The sequence below is a fragment of the Myotis nattereri genome (assembly GCF_964212035.1).
Source record: "Myotis nattereri genome assembly, chromosome: 12".
Classification (NCBI taxonomy): Eukaryota; Metazoa; Chordata; class Mammalia; order Chiroptera; family Vespertilionidae; genus Myotis; species Myotis nattereri.
The window spans coordinates 36,902,605-36,919,541 of record NC_138087.1 but is presented as its reverse complement, the minus strand read 5'-3'; the positions used below and the strand labels follow the sequence as shown (position 1 = coordinate 36,919,541).

The 16,937-nt window shown below is 43.5% G+C and overlaps 1 protein-coding gene across 4 annotated transcripts in view; it reads left to right on the top strand.

The window, feature by feature from the left end:
* Positions 1-16,937, top strand: part of SMARCA2 (SWI/SNF related BAF chromatin remodeling complex subunit ATPase 2) — a 164,773-nt gene that overhangs the window by 134,144 nt on the left and 13,692 nt on the right. The window contains exons 1-3 of one of the 4 annotated variants that reach the window (XM_081104100.1): positions 210-838; positions 1,914-1,948; positions 2,610-2,827. In XM_081104100.1, coding sequence (XP_080960226.1) covers positions 2,637-2,827 — 191 coding nt within the window. In that variant the 5' untranslated portion in view covers positions 210-838; positions 1,914-1,948; positions 2,610-2,636. Of the gene's footprint in view, positions 1-209; positions 839-1,913; positions 1,949-2,609; positions 2,828-11,247; positions 11,302-16,937 lie in introns of those variants that run through there. The other 3 variants (XR_013996703.1, XM_081104099.1, XM_081104098.1) reach the window with 3 other exon arrangements.

Here is a 16,937-nt window from a genome sequence, read left to right as displayed (position 1 = left end):
TTGCTTTTTAGCTACTTAGATTTAGAGATTTAACAGTCCAACTATCACTAGCTTATGCTTTGTTCCCCCCCCCTTTTTTTTTTGCAAAGTTAAGGGGGGGGATGAGAGTAGAAATACTCTTTCACAACTTCCCCCTCTTCATTTATCCCACTGAAAAGAAAAACAATGAAAAATTTTACAGCATGAAACTGAAAGTGAAGTGTCACAGTTGTTCAGGGTTTTCTTTAAAGAACAGAATAACATATTTTATTAAAATATTTATACTTGAGAACATGTACATTGCTTTTACTGACATGCATTTAATGAAAAAGAAATTCCTTTATTAAAAAAAAATCATCTTAGACTGCTCCAAAACCATGCAGCTTGTTTTATGAAAAACGCTAAAATGAGGTTTCAAATACCAAAAAGAAGCATACCTTGTTTTAATTTTTGAAAGTAGATTTGAATATTAATTTGTTTCCTTATCAGCTTAATTGTTAAAATGCAAGTAAGAATCAGAAACCGCCCGAGCTAAAAAATCTTTAATTCTGCTGCCTGAAATAATAAGAGGAGAAAAAAATATGATAAGTAGTTGTCAATATTAAAACAGGCTGAAGGAGGAAGGCTTCGGGCCTTGTAGTAGGGAGAATGAAACAGCAGATTTGAGTATCCACAATCCTTTCAGTATTAAATTTTCAGTAAAATAAAATTACTTGTATATGAAAACATAGCCTTTCCCAGCTCTCTTTTTTTTCCTGATCAGCTGATGAAGAGACTAGCAGCTCGCTGCTTTGCTGGCTTGTTAATTTTATCCCCACTAACTGTGATTTCCGATAGCCGGCCTGCTGATAGTGGTAAGGTAAATATCCTTTTTCGTTGCCGTCTTGAAGATTCAGTAGAACTACATCCCAGGCATGTGTAGGTGTGTAACACATCAAAAGCCAGTGTTCTCTGTGTTTCTGTGTGCAACTGGGTGCTTGAGAGCAATACCATGAACTGTTGACAGCCTTGCATGCTGTATTTATTATCAGCATGTTCAGCCACCAAGATTTGCGGGACAATGTCCTTTTCTTAATCTTTGCTTAGCTGCAGTGTGTTTAGCTGTATAGTGGGTGTCCTGCTTTTAGGCAAATGAATGTTAATGAAATGATGTGGGGCTTTTTTTCTTTTTCCTCATAATTCATCAGATCTCGCCTTCTTCATTGTGGTTATCTGAACATTGTAGGATCGTGGTAGAAATTGTCTTTTGATTATTAAGGCCTAGGCTCAGACTGTCTGTGTGCATGTTGCTTCTGTGGGTTTGCACATTGGGAGATGCATAGAAAACATATTGTAAATGCCACAGGCATTTTTTAACATGCCAGGTTGCTGTGTGTTCTGCACCAGGTTTTCTTCACAAAAACCTTTCTTCTTCAGGAGGCATTGTACACAAGTGAAAGAAATTATGTCTGAGCTGTAATCACTCTTTATATTGATTGTTATACTCACATGATCATAAATATTAGCCATGTTTGGTGCTGTGGAGAAATGAAGGTAATTGCCTTATGATTAGAGCTCTTTGCGCTTCTCGAAAGGATTGATTAGCATTTGCATACTGGAGGCAATATTGAGAGGCAGGAGGAACAAATAACAACATCAGTTATTTTGTGTGAGAAGGCCATCTTAAAATATAATTTTAAGGTTTTAAAAAATATTTTTCTTTCTGTGGTTAAATACTCTCTTATCTGTTGTGGTTTGGCTTTTGTTTTTTCTTTTGCATCTCCCCTTCTCTCCCCTGCCCCCCCCCCCCTCTGTTTTTCTTAAGTTTTGAGATTTACCAGGGGAAAAAAAGTTTAAACTTCTGGGTCTGTCACATGGATCTTTTAGCCATTTATGAACAGGTTTCTTTTATGCCTGGTTGTTTTTATAGCTATTTTATTATCTCTCTGCATTAGTGCTGCTGGCTCTGGTTTAAAGCAAGCGTTGGCAGGTAATTGGAAAAAAAGTGTTTGTTGTTTGTGAGTGTGTGTGTTCTTCATCGGATGATTTAAGTGCCTTTACAAAGGAATGTGGCTTTGTACTTCTCCGCTTCCTTGTTCACGAATGGCTACGTGAGAACAAAAATCTGGATGCAATTTTGATTTATGTTGTGAATCATGCATACATTGATGTAAAAATCTTAAAAAAGAAATGGTCAATGCTTATATGATTGTAAGGATGTATTCTTAAGGAATATTTTTTTCTTCACTCATCCCCATTTTTTTTTTTAATTCTATCTTTTCCTCCCTTACAGTAATGAGACAGTTAAGGTCTTTTTCTTCTGTTGAGACACAATTTCAATTAGATTCAGTTATCTTAAACACCTCAATGTACAGATCTCCTCGTATTTGTCATAGTCTTCTTTACTATTAGTGTTTCAGGCCTTCAACATATTTTGCTCATGAAACAGACTTGGGTTAAAGATGCATTTTATTTGATATGGTGGTCTTCCCTTTTTCTTCCTACTCCACTGATTGCTGTTAACTTTTATTTTTTGGTTAGTTTGTTTCATTTTATTCTAATTAATTCAAATTCTGTGTATGTGTATATATATATATATATATTGGTTATCCTCTTGTCTTGAATTTTTCTCCTTCGTTCCCTTGTAACAGGCCATTGAAGACGGCAATTTGGAAGAAATGGAAGAGGAAGTACGGCTTAAGAAACGAAAAAGACGAAGAAATGTGGATAAAGATCCCGCAAAAGAAGATGTGGAAAAAGCTAAGAAGAGACGAGGTCGCCCTCCCGCAGAGAAATTGTCACCAAACCCCCCCAAACTGACAAAGCAGATGAATGCCATCATCGATACTGTGATCAACTACAAAGACAGGTGAGTGCCTCTCCCCTTCCCCTTGGTCATCTTCACCGAGACCCCACCCCCGCGAGGCCACGTCAGAGCAGGCATTACCGAGGTGTGCACTGGGGCTGGCGCGTGCTTTCTACTTAGTGTTTTGTGGCTTTCACTCAAAGGTGTGTTCAAAATGGCCCCTACGGCTGCCTCGTATGATGTTTGATGGCTGTTTGGAAGCAGGAGTTTAGATTACAAAACCAAGGAAATCTGAACCGGGGAAGGATTCTTAGGGCTCTCTGAAATACCATCAGGGATGTGGAAGGATTGAAACAATAGAGTGAAATTATACTTCTGGTTTGAGTTGTTAGAGAAAGAACAGTCCTTAGCATATTTAAGGTAAATATTTCATGTTAAGACTCCGTTTACAACCAAACAGGTGCGTCATTGAAGTTACCGGTCCTTCTTTCCTCCCAACACCCTTGACCGTCTTGTCCAAGCACTTGCTTGAGCCATCTTCTCCCCCCCCCCCCCCCCCAGTACTATATAGACAGCGTGGAAAAAACTGCCTCTTTTGCATGGAACTTTTGAATGTGAATTTTGAGAAATCTGTCCTGGACACTAGCCCCAGACCATTTTAAACAATGAACAATTATTTGAAAACCAAAGGAAAGGTGTTTTAAGGAGTCAGCCCGCTACAGTAGATAATCTAGTTAGACTACATTCTGGTTAGTTGATTTGGTTTCCACTTGCTAAGCATGTGAATGGGACAATTACATGTCACTTTGATGGAAAAAATTGATAGGAAACAAAACAAACATTTCTCTAAATTGCATATGGTATTAATCATTTTTAGTTACATATATATATATATATATTTTTACATTAACTAGTGTTGCTCTGTATTCCTGAAAGTTTTAAAACGAATAACTAAGTTGTAATTTTAGTTTTTCATTGTGATTTTAGTGAATGTGTTATACTAGGGAGAGAATGTCATTATAAAGATTAGTCACAAAAGCAAGAAACTTTCAACCATGGGTTTTTATTGTTAAGTTTTTATTATATGATTTATTAGGAGTTTTCAGAAATGGTGACGAGTGAGTGAGTGGGAGGGGGTGTGTGTGAAGGGTGAGAATAACTCGCCCCTCTTTACCGACCAGGTCTTGTTGGTCCCCCGCTTCTGATTTTTACTACCCTCCCCCTTTTCTCACAGAATTCTGAGGTGGCCTCAAGGGGGACAGCCCCATTATATTGGGTCTGGGTGAGCTACTACTTGACACAGGGGGATGACAGCAATTCAGGGAGGAAAATTTGGCCAGAAGTCCATTCTTTTACTACAGTGAACAGCAAACTTCCTTGTAAACCAAGAGTCAGTAACTCTGTCAAGTTTCTATTTACCCCCAAACCCGATGGGTAGGTTTGCCGGAGGCAGGAACAGTTTCCATCCAGGAAGCCAGCTTGGACTATGGCATCTCATTTTATCAGCACCTGGCTTAAAGAAAAAAAAAAAATAGGGAGTATCCCTTTGCATATTCTTCTAACTCTTCTTGCCCTTTGTCTCAGGAGAGCAAAATGCCTGTGTCTCTGACGAGGTGCGCCTGGGTCTCTGACCGGCATCGGGGTCATTACCTGCTGTGCGTGAGGTTAGGGCTGCTGTAGCGCTGAGAACAGCCAAGAAAGTCCTGAGAGGCTCGGTGCCCGGCCTGGTGTTCCAGGGATGGCTGTCTCCTGCTTCACGGCAGGGAAGAGGGCACCAGCCAGTGGACCACAGATGGTTTTCTTTCATATTTCACGTAGTTCTTAAAAAAATTAAACAGCAAACATTAAATTAGCGAGCTTTTTAAAAATAAAACTTGAGAGGTGGTGGTGGTTGTTTCACCCCCCCTTTTTGAAAAACCTAAATATCTAGCAGCAATCTACCCGACGTTCCCGTCGGCGGCTGCCGCCTCTGCGGGCGGTCGCTCTGGTTTGTCACAGCCCCGCCGCATCACACGCTTTCACTCCAGCAGGAGTGTCCCTTACCATGTAGCATCGTGCTTTTCACACCTGGCCCCTCCGCTCCTTTATATCGCCTGCTGGCTCCACAGCCTTTGGAGTTTGTGACTTAAGGATATCCATGGCCGTGGGCTGACCACTTTCCTCGAAACTGCCCAGAACACAGAGAGGTATAAGGTTAGGCCACCCACCTAAAAGTCAGCGAGGCATAGTGCAGTAGTTAGACCACAGGCTCCTGTCTTGTTTCATATCTAAACAGATGAAGTGAGGGCCAGCTGGATTTAAAACCTAAATGTAAAAGGTAAAGCCGAAACCGGTTTGGCTCAGTGGATAGAGCATCGGCCTGCGGACTGAAAGGTCCCAGGTTCGATTCCGGTCAAGGGCATGTACCGGGGTTGCGGGCATATCCCCAGTAGGAGATGTGTAGGAGGCAGCTGATCGATGTTTCTCTCTCATCGATGTTTCTAACTCTCTATCTCTCTCCCTTCCTCTCTGTAAAAAATCAATAAAATATATTTTTAAAAAAATGTAAAAGGTAAAAAAGATAAATTAAGAAAACGGTTTGCAAATCTGACTACATCAAAATTTAGAACTTCTAGAGATTTTTAATAAACAGTCTACAAGATATGTTATATGATATTTTCACCATATACAAAAGGATAACATTTACAACAAATTAAGAACACTTTGTGGCTCAGTAAGAAAGATAAAAAACATTCTGATTTAACTGCCTGTGTTTGAATTCTAACTCTAGCATTTCGTGAGGGGGGGGGGGGGGTGAGCAATTAACCTCCCTGAGCCTCACTTTTCTTATCCACAAAATGGAATAATTACTCACCTGCCTCTCGAGGCGTTACGAGGATTTGATGAGTGAATACAACCCAAGGTTTTTGGACAGTTTAATAAGTAATAATTAGCCTTTCAGACTATGTATAAGGAATCACAGGGGTGGGTGAATGGGCCTCGGCGCACGATAAAGTCAGTGTCCTTGCTGACAGGCTTCCCATCTTTTTATTTCCCAAAAACACACTTTCTGCGGGACTGGTTCTTGAGCAAGTCTTTAGTTGTATGGTAGTTGAAGGAAGGATATTTAAATCTTCAGCATGCAGGCATTGAGTACTTTTCCCCACACACACATCCTCTGATTTTATTTATTTTACCTTCCCTTTGAAAAGGAACCCCTCTAAGATCCATTCTGTTAGCTCCCACATTTTAGGTACATTCTGGTGAATATGCACGAAATTTCCCACCACTGCATGTCTCATGTACATTTCATGTTAGTAACCCTTTAGAAAAAGCACTTAGTCTATTTATATTTTTTTATTTCTCTTACCAAACTTGGTGCTCAAGTAGGAGGCACTCAAATTAGGAGGGCTGTAATTAGATATGTTGTCATATTTTTGGTTGGATTTAGAAAACGCTGCTGGGAAACGTACCTCTCCATGTGCTCAGATTTTTGCACCCTTAAAGTCAGCTACTAATATAGTAACTGAACCTGCCTGGGAAGGAAATGCCACCTGTGCTAACCTGCCTCCTGTCACCCCAGTCCACGTTAGAGCTCTATCAGGTGCAGAATAGCAGGGTAGTAAGTCAGACCTGCCATCTATATGTAATTGATATGTAAGAACTAATTCTCTCTCTCATGAGACAGTCCCCCCCACCCCACCCCCAACCTTCTTCCATGATTCTGGGGCAGATGTGTACATCATCCTAGTCCTTTATTTAAAAGAAGATACATCTATTGACTGCCTTTGTTTTGAGCTCCAGGTCTCATTTTAAAATGTCACCCCAAAGAGCCAATGTTGTGTGGTTCATCTTTGTAAAGGCTTCCTACAGTGATTGCTGTCAGAGGCAGCTCTGGCCTGCTGCTCCCCGTTGCCATTCTATTTCCCCAAACAGAAAACTCTCTGTCGAGTAGTATCAGAAGGCTTTGCTCTGACTTGTTAAGCATGCTTTGTTTTCTGTTTATGTAGGAGACTTCTGAAACCATATTCTCAGTTTATGTGATATTTATCCTAAGACTATTTCTTTGAAAATGAATTCAACCTGATTTGCATCTGTACCCTATAAACATTGTCCCCGGGATGAGATGTCGAATACAATGCTGAAGAGTAGGGGCGGGTAGAGCTATTCCAAGTCTAGAGAGGTGGCTTATGGTGTTAACCTGAATAAAGAGAGATTCCTAGAGCGATTCTTAATGTTGGGAGGGGTTTTATCTCTACCTGGTCCAACTTCCCACAACCCATCTGTGTCCCTGAACGTCTGGCTGACTGTCGTCCAGCCTCAGCGTGGACATGCCCAGCGTTAGCTCCAGTGTTAGGAGACAGGCCACCTCTGAACACAACAGCCATTTCCTTCAGTAAGATGGATTCAGTCCCCTGACTTCCAGCTGTTTGTTCTACTTAGGCCTTCAGAGAGTCTTAAGAAATGTCCTTTAAAACATCTGTAAACACATTCACCCCAGGACATCCTTCTTCAGGCTGACACACCTCACCCTGCTATCCGGGGGTACCCTAGACTTGCACCACCCTGGTCCCTGCCTTCGGCACATTCCGCTTTCTTAGTGTCGCATTTGAAACGCGGCACCCGGAACTTCACATGTATTCTGCGGGCTCATTGCAGGCTGGTTGGTTTTCTTATTCTGAACACCAGGATTCTGTTAACATAACTCAAGAGTGTGTTAACTTCTTCCAGCAACTTTGACACAGAGTTAACTCACGGTGAGCATGTGACTTGTTGGAAAAACTCCTCCTCCCCCGAACATCCAGGCAGCTCTTTTCTCACTGGAATGCTGTATTTCTTTTTTTTCTTTTCTTTTCTTTTATTTTTCTTTCTTTCTTTTTTTTTTAACCTACATCTGCTGATACTATTCTTATCCCCGTGCAGTTCCAATTAATTGATTTTTTTGTTTACTCATTCTAGTCTACTGATAGAACTCTGAATTTTTGTGCCTTTAAAAAAAATCAAGTTTACTTCCTTGTCTTCCTAAGTTTTATTGGTCATCTGAAGATTTGCTAGGGCAGTGGTCGGCAATCTGCGGCCCCTTGAGTGTGGCTCTTCCACAAAATACCACGTGCGGGAGCGCACTTACAGTGCGGTTGAAACTTCGCGGCCACACTCAAGGGGCCAAAGAGCCGCATGTGGCTCACGAGCCACAGTTTGCTGACCATTGCTTTAGACTATTGCTGAAAAATTGCTAACAGGCAAAGGACAGGTCTCTATATCATGCCCCTGAAAATCACTGCAGGTTGACACGAATTTATTAACCAGCAATCCTTAGAGTTGATTAGCCACCTGAGAACTCACATGACCATGCTATCATGTCACCCACACTTATCTCTTTTTTTCTCAAGGTTATCTAGAAGGGCTAAAACCAAGACATACACAAGTATGGCCTCTCCAATCTATCCATTAAGAATCCCCGCTGAAAGAAGGAAATGAGGTTAGCTTGCCATGGCTTTTTTTAAGAGACCCCCTACTGCTCCTTAATGGTATTATTTATCTTCTCTAAATAGCCCGGTGGCATCTGAATAATTTCTCCTAAGTTTTTAGCAAGGGTACACTTCAAGCAGAGCAGTCTCCAGTTCCTTTTCTCCTTTTGAAATGGGGACATTTGCTTATCTCGATTCTTCTGATTCCATTTCTGTTTTCTGGTCTCTTAACGATTATTAGCAGGAGAAACCTACACACACTGTCTCAGGATGTAATTAGTTTGCAACTGGACACTTGAACACATCTGAAGCATCTTGATATGCTTTCTATCCACTCTCCTTATCAGTAGCTTTTGTTCAGCCTTTATTATGCCTTGCTTTCAAATCCGAGCATTGTTCTCCTTCTCAAAGAACCTGGAATCGGCAGATGAGGTCATAGTCACCTCCTCCCTCCATCAATTGTTTGAAGACTTGTAGCAGGAGTATTTGGTGAGGCCTGGGCCTGTGGTTGCGAAGGGTTTGGACTTGAGGTCCACCAGCTCTGAGAAAGCGCACACGGAAGCAGTGGGAGAGGCGGGCACTATCTGCCCGGCCTATCTGATTGGACACAGCCCGGGTACATGGTAGAGTGGCAGGGGTGACAACCACAGGGCTTCTCTCTCCCTAGGGCTCCTCAGGCTCTGCTCTCTTTCCTGAACATGGATTGTCTTCTTGCCCCTTGTTTTAGTAAGCCCTGATTCGATCTAAGAAGGTGGCAAGCCTTAGCTTGTTGTGAGTCCTGCCTGGCTCTTTTCACGTTGTAGAAAATCATCCATTCATTTATTGCATTCCCCACCTCATTTCCAGCCCTGCCCTGCTCAACAGGGCCAGAGGTGCTTGCTGGCCTCCATGGCTCACCATGTGCTGGGTTGGCCCTCCCAGCCCATGTTACTGAACAGGCAGTGGACCGGGGAATTCAGGGAAAGGGGGGGTGGTCATGTGAGTCCATTATATGAGGCTACAATGACATCTCATGTTTCTGGTCACTTTTAGGGGGAAAGTGATACAAATGTACTCATTTAATTCCTATATATGCTGAAAAGGCATTGGTTAGCATCTCTCTCATTTTGAGTAAAGCTGACTGCTATTTTGAAGGCTCACAGGTAGTCCACTCATTCTCCAGAAGGGATGGACTCTTATTAAAAAGCATTGCATTGTTCCAAGATTTCTCTCCAAAGTGCTTTACCTGGAGTGCATTTAGGTGCTTGCTGTGTGAAAGGCTTTCCCGCGTTGACCTTCATCCCGAGGCTTCATAAGATAGACTGTTCGTACCAGTTCATGTTGTCTTTTAAAATACACTTGAAGGAAATACATTCTTAAAGCCAAATCCATACCATTAGGTAATATTCTTTTTTGTCACTTTGGGGTTTTTGTTTGTACTTTTTTTGCCCCAAGCCAGTCAGATTGCTGACCTGCTGGGTAGGTCTGTCCCCAGGTACTCCCACATAAAATTACTCTGCCGGGATTTCCTTTGTTCGGAGCCTCACATACCCGGTGAGCTGTCATTTCTGATACTCTCAAACCACAGAACCATGCCCATCTCTCCTCAAACGATCTGCATTGTGGTCTGTAGAATGTCTCAGACAGTATTTGTCATTTGCAGGTTTCTCTGCCTTCACCGTTACACTTTCGGAGGCGGCACAGTCTATTATGGCTTCTGTATCCCCTTGGTTAACACCGTCATCAATTCAATATCCCCAGAGTGCAATGATAAAAGCATTTCCCCTTCCATAACTTACTCCTAACATGCACTCAGATACCAAGTTTCCTACACACACACACACGCATCTCCCCAGCACACCCCTCCTCTGCCTCCTGGGACACTGTCTTCCTCAGACCCCTCCCATCACTGGCCTGGCCTGGTCTGGTCTGGGACAGCATGTCCTGCCTGTGTTCCCCGTCTCCATTCTGCCTTCCTCCTGGATACTTATCTGAGCACGTCACACTGTCACTTAAGAACTTTCAACAGCTTCCCATTGAACATTTCAGTAGCCTGCCTGATGGTCAAACCTCTACCCTGGGAAAGACGGTCTGCCACCCCTTCTATTTCAGACTTTCCAGCTACTTCTCCGTAGTCTGCACTGCCCCTGCGTTTCTCTGTCTGGGCTTTGCCGGCTCGGCAAGGCCTCCGCTCCCCTAGGGCCGTGCTGGCAGCGGCTCTAAGGAGGGATCTCTAAGTGGCCATGCGTGGCCAAAGGGCGCCCAGGGTAAGATCTCGCTGGGGCGGGGGGTTGTCTCAAGACTTGTCACACCTGTCAGCCACTTCTCTGCCCCCACACAAAGGGATACCAGCACAGTAGTTTCCAAATCCTCAACAGAAGAGGCTCCCTAGAACCCCCAGAAAGGAATGAAGACCCCAGGTGCTGCTTTCTGGTCCTTCCCAGTTGAGGGTCATTGGCTCCGTGAGCTGTTGGAATGGAATGGAGTTCTGGGAAGTAGAACCCACTCCCTAGATGAGGTTCAGAATCCGGGGTTGGCAGCTGTTTGGGGCTCCCTCTCTGTGCTGTCTCTGTGCTGGTGCCGTAACCAACTGCGGCCTCTGTTCAGTGATTGGGACAGCTTTCCGAGGTAAGTATTATCCCCGTTTTGTCAATGAGGAGCTAGACTGGGCTAAGCTAAAGCTGCTTTCCTCAGGTCTCCCTCCATTTCTGGAATAGTGGATGGAGTGTGCATCCTAAAGGCCACACAGAACATGTGTGGAGGGAAATGGGACCAGAGTAGTAAGCATTTCCGTGTTTGAGAGAAGCTGGGAAAGTCCCAAAGAAGTTAGAAAATCCTCTTTCCCCCCAATTCTGGAGAAATATATATTTTTTCAGAATGATGTTCCATATATAACCCCGTGTGGTCTTCCCGACCCTCCCATGAGGTGGGCAAGGCAGGTAGGTGAGGCGACTGAGCCATGGAGAGCGAAATGAATGACCCAACCTAGGAGGCAGGAGCCAGGCCGGACGGGGACCCAGGTCTTCTGACGCTAGTGTTCTTTCTACTCTACCGCAGGTGTAACGTGGAGAAGGTGCCCAGTAATTCTCAGTTGGAAATAGAAGGAAACAGGTCAGGATCTGTCTTGTATTCCCGTGTCTCTAAATACAGGTATCCCTTGCTACGCCAAACCCACCGATTCCTAAGGAGTCGGAAACGAGCCTCTCCAGCGCCTCCCCATGGCCCCTCCTCGGAGTGCGGGGTGGCGGCGGCAGATACCCCGGAACCCCCGCTGTGGCTTCTGGGGCTGTGTGCAGTGTTTCCATTTGGGGTGTCCATTCTCTGAATGCACTTCTTACCAAGGCGCCCCCAGCACCTCAGCCATGGTTTCTGTTGCTTCCCCCGCCCTCTGCGCGCAGCTTCTGTCTCACCCTGCGGGCCTCTGCGCTCTGCTGTGCTGCTTCAGAAGCTCGGTGGAGAGCAGCGTGGCGCTTGGATCTCCTGTGGTGGGTGCGCTGTGTCTGGCATTCGGGAGTGAAATCCTGCTGGGTCGGGTTCAGGGTGTGACTTCTGACTTACCTGTGGTCCTGAGCGTCCTGAGCCAGCCTGTAACCTGTGTGTGCCTTTGCTTCTGTCGGATGGAAAGCAGAAATGCTTTTCTCCTAGAGATCTTGTGAGAACGTCGTGATGCCAGCTTAGAGGGAGAGAGGGGTTTGCTTGATTTACCAGGGTTGGGAGTTGTTACGAAGATATTGAAAGTAACATTTCTTTTCCCCTTGCAGTCAGCCTGTACCCTTAAAAAAATATCAATATGATACTTAACCTCTCTATTCCACATTTGTCTAATAATGTCCTTTATGGCATCGCCCTCTCCCACTAGGTTAGGATCCCATTTAGGGCAAGGAGGAAAAAGAGCGGAAACATCTGTGTTTCAGGATTCACCGATCACCAGCTGTGGCTTTGTCCTGTACAGAAGGAGGTTAAACATGGGGGTGACTTGTACCTACCCACAACCTGTGTGGAGGTGAAACTATTGGGCAAGATTGCCCTTTTTTTTTCTCCCTGTTGGTGTTCAGTAAATATTTATCAATCTTGGAAGCCAGACACACCATCCATAGTGTGTACTGAGAGACATCAAGGATTGTGCTCTGTTTTTGCCTCTGTAACAGAGAACTCGGTTTGGAGTTGAATTTTGGGATTGAAACAATAAATACTTGACTTTATTATGTGGGCAGTTTAGATAATGAACCAACATGGGTAAACACCTCTACCCTACAACAGAGAAAGGAGGCTTTCAGGTCTGAATGGTACTATACACCCAGCCCAGGGAACAAGGACAGACAGCTCTTTTTCCCTCTTCCATCAGCTTGGGCATGTGACCATGGGAAGTGGATTAATAACCACTTTAAAGGGTATTGCAAGCCTCCAGTGTCATGCCTGGGCTTTCTGAGGAGACGCCGTGACTGCAGGTAGTTGGGACGTAGATAAATGCATCTTTACAGGAGATGTGTAAGCTGAACTTTCCAGAGCCATAGCAAGGGGCTGTTGTTTGCTTCCTCAGGGCTCTGGGTCTCTTTCGTCCTTGACTCTCACATATGTTTCCTTTCCCCATTACCCTGTGTTTACCAATTCACAGGTTGTATTCTGATGAACACATTTTAAAAATTACTTTTTAATTCCTTTCTTCGTGTGGTCAAAGGTACTGAGCATTTTCTGTCTCAATCCCTGTGCAAGTATTAAGGATGGGAGAGAAATGAAAGCGCTCTATAAAGTAATAATGGATGCAGATTATGAGTAATGTATATGTATATGTAAATGCATATGTATATGTATATGTGTGGGGTGGGAGGGGAGGAATGGGGCAGGGATAGGGGAAGCTTCGAGTGGGAATTCCCCCAGGAGACCATGGCAGGGAGGAGGAGGCAACGGTACTCAGGCCCATGTGTGCAGGCAGCTGTGGAAGATGGAAAAGCCAGGACCCTTTTAGGGCCACACAGACCTCAGTAGGACTGGGCCATCAGGCACAAGGGAAGAGGGACATAGCATGGGACGTGGTAGTAGGTAAGTTGACGAGAATAAATCCTTAGAGGTGTGATTGACAGGATTTAGGGGCAGACTAGATGTGAGAGGAGGAAGATAACTTGGATCTCTGTCCTAAGTGGTAAGTGAATGTGGTTTCATTTACAGAAAAGCAGGTGAAATGAAAATGTGGCACGTGCATGCCTGCGTGTGTGTGTGTGTGTGTGTGTGTGTGTGTGTGTGTGTGTGTGTGTAGCTACCCAGCCCCACATACTCCATCCCAGGAAATCTGAATTCTCTCCATAGCTATTAACAGCCCTTGACGTTGTGATTATGTTGTTAGTATTGACTGTCCCTTCAGGACCAGCCAAGAAGCTCTTTTAGACAAAATTTATTTTGAGCAGTGTTGACAGTCCATATTTCTTTAAATGAGGTAGAGGGGCTGTGACTTTGGAGCTCAGGCCCAGGCACTTTGCACTTAGCACCCTAATTAGATTATAGAGAAATGGCCATGAAACAGTAATGTGACCAAGTGGATACACCTTTCGTGTAGCTTCTTGGAGAATTCCCAGTGCAGTTAGAGGCTCTGAATGTGAAGTAAGCTGTTGAGCTTTGTTTAATCCAGTGTTTCCCAAACTCATTTGACCAATGGAACCCCCACCCCCTACACACATACCCTTTCAAGGAACACTGTTAGCAATTCATTAAGCTTATGTTCCACGATGACACTTTGGGAAATGTTGACTATATGCTCCGTAGCTGCATTTAGTCCAGAGAGAATCTGCTCAGGGAAACCTGGATTCTAGCACTTTATTTTGCCTTAGTTATAAATAATGATACTTTCAGGTGTTTACTGGAATAGACTTCTTTGACCCCTGGTGACTTGACATTTATTTATGTTGCTCAGCCAATTATACCCACATCCAGCAGGTGGGCAGGCCACAAATAAACTTGGTTTGTTTGCTTTCCGAGGGGCAAGAGGCCTCCCCAAGGCTTCCAGCATTAGCCTGGCCCAGAAGCGCAGGGTCTGCCTCTCCAGGCTGCAAGGCCATCCCAGTAAATGTGGTGTCATTTACATGAATGGCCTCTCCCCGAGGGAGGGGAAGGAGTCCCAGCTGGAAATAACAGAACTCATTTTCTTACTGTCGTATAAACTGTCTTCACCACAACAACTCCATAAGTGTTTTCATCAAAAATGGATTGCACTGGAAGATGACAGTTATTGGGGCATCTACGGGGGTGGACAAAAGTAGGTCTACAGCTGTTTGTACGGAAAACAATACAATAAATAGTCATACGAGAATAAATTCTGTTTCGTGTGCTTACAACTGTAAACCTACTTTTGCCCGCCCTGTGTGTGCTTGTATATTCATGGGGGCGAAGGGGGAGTCTTCCTCATTCCTTTAGAATCTCACCTCATGGGTTTTCCTGAAGAATTTACTAAAAGGGCCATTACAGGAAAAAGCAATGCTCCACAGCCTGATGTGACCCACCCACCCCTTTAACAAAGGGACGCTTGGGGTTTACCGCTCACGTGTAGAAGCATTTGATTTTGTTTGCCTGCAAAAGCTTGATGCTTTCGGGTTGGGTCACAATTCAGCCAAAATCTTGGAAGCATCTTTTTACCTTTATGAAGTAGAGGCCCAGGGTAAGATCAGAGGACCGGACAGGCGGTGGAAGGCAAGGTGGGTCCTCACCTTTTGGAAGGAGGGCGTCCTCTGAGTGGCATCCAGATCTACAGGTTGAGGTGACAAAAGTTGGCAGAGTAGCTGACCAAGGACACAGCAGGCCTTCAGCTGTCACTTTAGACAGATGGACAGTTAGAAAGCTTTCCTGCTGTTAGGAAATGTTAAGTGAGAAAAAGTGAAGCATCTAGATGTCCTGAGTTGCTATTTCTGAAAAGTCAAGTGATAGATGATCTAACTTCTCAAGTGTCTCATCAGAATGGTTAACTGGACAAGCAAACAGGTGATACTCTATGAACCCAGTGTCCTGCTGAGCACTTCTGATTTGCAGTTATAAGTTCAATGAGAGGATTCTGAATAGAAACTATGTAGTAGATTCTGACCGTTGCGATATATTAAAAATTTCATAGAATTATCCTGTTTTATTTGGCTTTGTATGGTAGAGTGAAAAGGTGCTAATTGGTGAAATGGGATATTCATGCTGATATAAATAAGGATGGGGCACATGTCCCTTAGACAGCATTTCTCTGGGAAAAATCAGATCAGACTTTTGACTTACAGCATATTTTCAAAGAAGGTCACCCAATAAAAAGTGTTTGAGACCTACCTTATTTATGGATGATTCCAAATTACAGTAGGTTGTAAGCCTTTATATTTTTTCAATAAGACTACATTATTTATGTTTATTTATGCTCTGGCATATAGTTAATGCCTTTTTAAAAACCTCGTTGAAGTCCTGCATTTAAAATGTAATATCCTATGTGGGTGTGTGTTTTTTGTGTGTTTTTTTTTTTTTTTTTTTGGTGAATGTTCTCATAACAAGTATATATTATTTTTTAAGGCACATAATTTTAAAATAATTATGGACTATACATATACAATTATATGTACACATACATGTATATAATTACGTGTGTATGCACATATATATACACAAAATACGTGTGTGCATATACACATGTAAAATATCTATCCATAAAATTATATGCAGCTACATTTTTAGCTGAGAGTGGATTACCAAAAGTGAAACCGTGCTTCCAAGTGTGATTGTATTTAAGGCTCTGGATACAGCCTCATGCTTTTCTTCTTGAGCTGGCCGCGCCCTGTGGCCTCCTTACATCAGGCTTTACCCTGCACCAACCTGATGCAACCTGATTTTTGTTGACAACTCAGGCACATCATATACCTACAGTCCTTAACATAATGCTTGGTCATTTTTACACCCACCAAGTCCACTACCAGAAGCAAGCCTGCCCCATCCATTCTGTTTTGCCGCCTATCTCGTATATGCTTCACGAGTCCTGGAGGTCAGATTTCCAAGCTTGTCAGGAATCATCATCCATCAGCACCCAATAAGATTCAGAGGAGAGATCACAGCAATGAGTACAGAGTGCGGGTGCAGGTGATACCTAGTTTGGGGCTGGCTAGGATGTCTGGGGTCTTTCTGGTTAAGTGGGGTGCTGCTCTGATTGGAGTGCATGTGTAAGTGACGTGTATGAAATAAATCTCCCAGGAATCTGACCCTGAAAAGCGGCAGCTTGCTTTCACCTACTAGCCTCCAATGTTGACCCAGTTTTATAGTTGTTCCCACATGATTTCCTGGGTTGGATTCCTTTAGGACTGTAATAACTTTTCTGTAAAAGTCTTCCAACTCCAAGTGGTCTTCTAAACCATGACATTTTCTTAGGCAAGGTAGCCACAGTTTTACATTCATTAAATAAAACCTATCTCAACTTTAGTTAAAATCTCTTTTTCACATTGGAAGTGCTTGTCAATAGATTAGTTTGGACAGATAAAAGAAAAACCATAAAGCAGCAAAACAAAAAGAAAGATTCACCCAGTATCATATATCCTTGGTTTGGGCTTGTTGGAAAGCCATAATATTTTAAAGGAGTTGGTTTCCCACCTGGCATTTCAGTCTTCTGCACTCTTCCAACTGTACCTAAACTATAGTCAGAAGTAAAGCCGATGCAGGTGTAATGTTTATAAGGTGTGCAGTCATCATTTTAGAATCACAGTAGTCTAGATATGAAACTATTGCCGTTGGGTTTGTGGAGGTAATGG